This window comes from Histoplasma capsulatum, genomic scaffold (genome assembly GCF_000149585.1).
Source record: "Histoplasma capsulatum NAm1 scaffold_14 genomic scaffold, whole genome shotgun sequence".
Taxonomy (NCBI): Eukaryota; Fungi; Ascomycota; class Eurotiomycetes; order Onygenales; family Ajellomycetaceae; genus Histoplasma; species Histoplasma mississippiense.
Window position 1 is genome coordinate 186,267 of NW_001813969.1, and position 5,440 is coordinate 191,706.

The following is a 5,440-nucleotide window of genomic DNA, read 5'->3' on the forward strand; positions in this document are numbered from 1 at the left end:
GATTTGCTTGGTAGGGAAGGGGTTTCGGGGTTCAGGGTTCGGGCGGGCTCAAGGATGGTTTGTTATATATATGTTGTCATATTTTAAGCGATGGGAGGGGGAGAGAGCTAGCTATGTGCTTTATCTTCTTCATCTTCTTCCACTCCAACGACTTTTTTTTATCCCTTCTTTCCCCTTTTTCGTTTTTCGTTCTTTATTATATTTTATTGGTGTATTTCACCTTTTGGTGTCTTGGGATTGTTCTGGCGTCCACTATGTTTTAATCGCAAGGCATTTGCACTGAAGGCCCCTGTAGGTGATTTGGAGACGTCATGCCCCTTACCTATATCTATATCTATATTTATGCGTGTGCGCAAATAAATATCTACACACAGACGTTGAGATTGAAGAATGAAAGAATGAAAAGTTGAGAACTGGGAAGTCCTACAATTATTTGTGGAAGGATCTTTCTTTGGTTTTTCTTCTTCTTCTTCTTGGTTTTCTTTAATACGCTGTGCATTGATTCACACATGGATTTGTCCAGGGTTTGTCTATCTATCCATCTGCTGTATTATAGAGGTACGCAATTACCCTGCCGATTCTGGAGATTACCCTTTTTCACTCACTGCTTTATACTATATACATCGTAAATGACGGTGGAAAATACATGTACAGCTCGCTGGGTGATTCAAGGAGGTGTTTTATTACCAGGACAACGGGGATGGCAGACCTGCGAAATAGGGAACACCAAGCCCGCTCGACGGCCTTAGCTGAAAATGGGTCTTGGGTGCTCGCGCATTGCTCTGATGAGCATTGGTTGGTGACTAGCTGGCTGGAAAACAACGTTCCCGACCTGTTCTCGGGATGATTCCACTCTAAACAAAGCCTGATCTCAAGTGGTGGAATGTAAGAATCCCCCCGGATTATCAGTTGAAAATAGTACTATGTGGTAAATGCTTCATCCTTGGCACGGGAATTGCATTGTGATACGGGAAAGAGAAAGTCAAGGACTTGAGTTGACTGGATTAAGCTCAACATATTCCTGGCAATATGTCCGAAGATACAAGTATTGACATATTTTCGTTATTAGGGGTTGGTAGAATATATCGGCTTAGATCTGTCGTTCAGTTAACGGTAGTACCGAGAGTACCGTCCACGAGACCATGGCTGGTGATAGGTCGAATGGTCTAAATAGTATATAAACTGGTTATTACTGGTATCCCCAAAAACTTGTGGAGCAAGGGGTATGCAGAATGATACCAATGGCAAAAAATGACACAAGAAAGTGATATAGAATCCATACCTCGTTCACCAGACAATCCAAGCTGGGCAGCAACATTTACATACCCCTCGTCATTAACTATGCCGTTGGCCAAAAGCTGTTGCATGGGAGCATCTACTTCCCACGCGGAGCGACTACAAGCAAAGAGCAAAACGCATCAGTCCCAGTCGTTCAACTTAACATCACCTCTAATTTATGTAGAAAGGCAGCACATACCAAATAACGCAACGGACTCCATTACTTTGCTGGGTTGCCGCCCACCGCCCGAAACAAGCTTTGTGAATATTATTTCCGCAGGCAGCTTTACACCAGACGATTTCCTCTGTCTCGGGCTCAAATTCCATAAAACATATTGGGCAGTCGCCCTCGATGGGCCTTCTTTTCCCAGACTCATTTTCCTTCGTCGCGTCGTCATGGGTGTTTATCGGAGCGTTCGCGAAAATCTCACGAAGTTCCTAGTTATTAATCATTATTATCTAAATTCGACTGACAATTTGTTTTCCCGTGAACGCTTACGGACGACAGGAAGGCCAACTGGTACTCAAGATGCCCAGTTACTTTGAGCACATTGTGGAGGACCTGTCAATGTCATATTAGAAATTTCTCTCCGTTTTCTCGATTTCGAAAAGCTTTGAATTTGGAACTGACATAAATGATATGCTTGCATTGATTTCCCTTTTGGGAATCAGGACAAGTACACCGAGGAACAAGCCCAATCACGACCTCATATAAATTCCCAGTAGTCCCGACAATCTGCACCTTCTCCATTGGCACATCTTCCGTGCCATCCCTCTTGCGGTCAACAACAAAAAGCCTGAGTAGATAAAAGGGCGTCAGAATTCGGGAAACGATGTCTATTTATCAGCGAGGGGAGCCGTGCCTTTGCGTCCTTGCTCTGTCCAACTTCTGTAAATAGGACTGAGGTGGATGCTTTCGGAATACGCGTCGTCTGCGTTCCTCTTTCTCAACAGAAGGGGAAGCCGCTCTCTTCCTCCGTTTACGCGGAGAAGCTTGAGCCGTAGGGGGGTTGGCTTGACCTGTCAGGTCGATAACTGGCGCATCGCCGCTTGCAATAGCCATTTGAACCTGCATCCTTCGGCGGGACCGGGCGGTGGAAAAAGTAGCGTCATAGCTATCGTGTTGGGTCTTGTCAAAGACACGTTTTCTAGCGGACCTGCGAGGTGCGTTCGGGGCTTGGGATGGTAGTGGCGAATTTCCAGGTTTGCTCCCCATTATTGATGGACTTTGTGAGCCTGAATACGAAAAGTTGGCGAACAATGAAAAACAAAATGCGAGATATTCAAGATCCTCTCACGGATTTGCAATCAAAGGTGTTAAAAGAAGCTCTTAGAGGTGTTTATATATATATATATATGTATATGTGTGTGTGGGTGTGGGTGTGTGTGTATACAAGCAGCTGCGTTGACGGGAATGGAGCCTTGAAGCACGGACCAGGGGCACGTTGTCACAGGATGTTTGCTCTAGAGATAAGATAAGATCAAAAATTCAACTACATACTGTATGTTTGTGCTTCTTTGCGCAGTCGATCTGATCCAACTTGCTAGAAACCTCATCTGGATGGATGCCTTGTAGCATGACCTCCATTTTCTCAGCAACGATGAGAGCATTGGAAAAACAACATTGGTTATTCCGCATAGTATTCATCCAGCTTTAATTGAGCATAGCAATCCTGATCAAAGAATATTTGATTGTTCCAGGTAATTCTGAAGGGGTTATTTGGGTAGCTTTTGATGTTGCAATTATTTATCCTAGCCAAGCCTACATTGGGTTGAGTGAATGGGGCCGGATTGAGCTTGAGACCAGTTATTAATATCTCGAAAGCTTTGGGGTGATGCTCGTTTGTTTCCCTTAGTAATTTGTTGATGGCTTGAAATTTTGTTGAAGCTGACAAGATCCACAGGACAAAAAATCGAAAAGATTGACTTACTGCCAAATACTAAATGGACACCATGGAAGCCGCCGATCATTATCCGCTGCGCACAGCATTCCAAGATACCACAGTCCTGGAAGGACAGCCATCTGTCCAGGACCTCTCATTGTCCATGCTGTAAGCTGGGCAAGCCGGCGTCTCCCATTTCAATCAAGTTGTTTAATAGGTACTAGTACCGATTTTGTATCTGTCAAGGCGTAACCATACGGAGCATTTCTTCCGCTTCCTATAAAATTAACACGGGAGAAAACCTGGTAATATTCCCTGCGATCTCTCTCTGTTGCAGTTCTGTTTTAGTTCTGTTTTCCATGACGCTTTCAGATCTCTCAAAGCAACAGCTTGGTGAGATATCCATTACACTGCTAGCCTGGAAGGAAGTAATGTCTGGTTGAAGATTAGGAGTGATGACTTCTGCGTCACTTATATCAACGGTCATAGGAGCGAGCTAGAGGTTGGTGAGATGATTTGCAAGCTGCAAAAAAGTTGCTCACAGAGGGAACAACACAATTGCTTTTTGGATATACGTGATGAAACAGGCCACATAAATTGGTTGTGTTTTTATATTGGGCTAATAGGCATTGATTCGTTCGCAATGTGGATTTGGTGAAGCAGGTTTCTACGGTGTTGGAGAATATAAGCATGTATGAGACGATTTGTTAATGTTCTCCGTATTTATGCAGGAGAAGTCTTTCAAAATGGAGAATGAAGCGGTCTGGGTGTCAGATTGTACCTCCTCCCTCGTGGAACCAGCCAGTGTCTGTGAACCCGGTGAAAGTTAGGTAGCGGGTTGAGGATGGCAAATTGTCAACCAGGTCTGGGGCCTGGAGATATGAGAGTGCCTTACCAAATCTACCATCAAAAGGACCTCTCATTAAAGAAGATATTATTGCGGGATCGATTCATTATCGTCAATTCCTGTATACAAAATGGCTAGTAATTCCGCTGATCACTGAAAGAAAATCAAATATTCCAATGTGCAAGCATATCAATGTGATCAATGAGATTAATGATCTATTTCCTCTCATTACCATTTTTACCATCTCTACTAGTACTAGTTATTAAAATTTAATGAATTATAAAGTTTAGAGATATCATTCACATTAACTAGTTAGCTACAGAGATGTTTGTCCCCTCGAGCTCACTAGTTAACTACCAGCTAGCCCTAGCGTGGTAAACTGCCCTAGGGCGTTTACCCCAAATCCCACGGGTTTTTTTTGTCAACAATCAGATAGGGTTTCTAAGGACCATGTTGGTCGCCGAGAGATCGGATTATCCTTTGGTTTGTTTCGCCGCTCGCAGGCCGCCATCAGGCGCGCGGCCATCAATTGGTATTATTATTGTATACTTTGTACTTTCTCTTCCTCTCTTGGCAGCGGTTCAACGGCTAGTGAACTATGCCGTAGATTCTTGATTGCTAAGCAAGATAACGTGTCCCTCCGCATGGTTCGTATCTTTGACTGGCAAGGAAGCAGCAAGAAGTTGACTTTTGCTTTCGAAGGAACAAGTTCTGCAACTTAGTTGCTGACCGGCGGTCAGCTTGAAGAGGTTCAACTACGTGATCTCGACCCGGGAAAAGCAGGCCTCGGTGGAAACCTTGGAACGGTGGAAACAGCGTAAAAATGACCAAGGCGCAGCGAAAGACTCAAAACGCAATTGGAATGGCTTTCCATTCTTCACACAGGTTAATTAATAGGAATGAGATTTCTTCTTCTTCTTCTTCTTCCTCTTCTTCTTTGTTTCTCGTCAGTGCTGCCTCTGCCTCTCTCTCCCCGCCGAATACCTGCAAGCTGCACGCAATCAGCAGATGAATGGTAGTAATCGACGGGGTGGAAGCAATTTCGGCTTACCCATTCATCATTCATCAGGATGGCGGGTCATTCCGACTTTAGCCGCGAGTGGGAGAGTTTGTCGGTGGCAAGAGTTGCTCGTCTGGCTCGTGGAATTCGTTAACAGCGAGTATGAGGCCTTACCCTAACTCGTACGAGAATCAAGCTCTGCAAAATGGCTCGATCCGCAGTTTGTGGAGAACTCAATTTTAATACGAAATCATTTGTGCAAACGTGGTTTACCACTTCTATTCAATGCCTACTGTTTTCCATACAAAATCGAGGATGGTCGGCTATTGATATCAATCCACTTGGAATTTATTAATGCAAATATATGTATATTTGAAAATAAAAGATTTAAAGTTTAGAATCTTCTATGCGTTGGTGAGTTATAACTCAGTC

At 44.0% G+C, this 5,440-nt stretch overlaps 2 protein-coding genes across 2 annotated transcripts; one reads left to right on the forward strand and one right to left on the reverse strand.

Annotated features, from left to right (window-relative positions):
• Window positions 1-1,107: 1,107 nt before the first annotated feature.
• On the reverse strand, window positions 1,108-2,494 carry HCAG_08968 (predicted protein; the record flags this gene model as incomplete). Its single annotated transcript, XM_001536083.1, has 6 exons — window positions 1,108-1,166; window positions 1,283-1,395; window positions 1,478-1,716; window positions 1,778-1,840; window positions 1,910-2,075; window positions 2,166-2,494. The coding sequence occupies 6 exons, from the start codon at window positions 2,492-2,494 to the stop codon at window positions 1,108-1,110; spliced, it is 969 nt and encodes a 322-aa protein (XP_001536133.1).
• Window positions 2,495-3,231: 737 nt separating this feature from the next.
• On the forward strand, window positions 3,232-4,829 carry HCAG_08969 (predicted protein; the record flags this gene model as incomplete). Its single annotated transcript, XM_001536084.1, has 5 exons — window positions 3,232-3,329; window positions 3,579-3,663; window positions 3,893-3,986; window positions 4,369-4,655; window positions 4,749-4,829. 5 exons carry the CDS (start codon window positions 3,232-3,234, stop codon window positions 4,827-4,829), a joined length of 645 nt encoding a protein of 214 aa, XP_001536134.1.
• Between the last annotated feature and the right edge of the window lie 611 nt (window positions 4,830-5,440).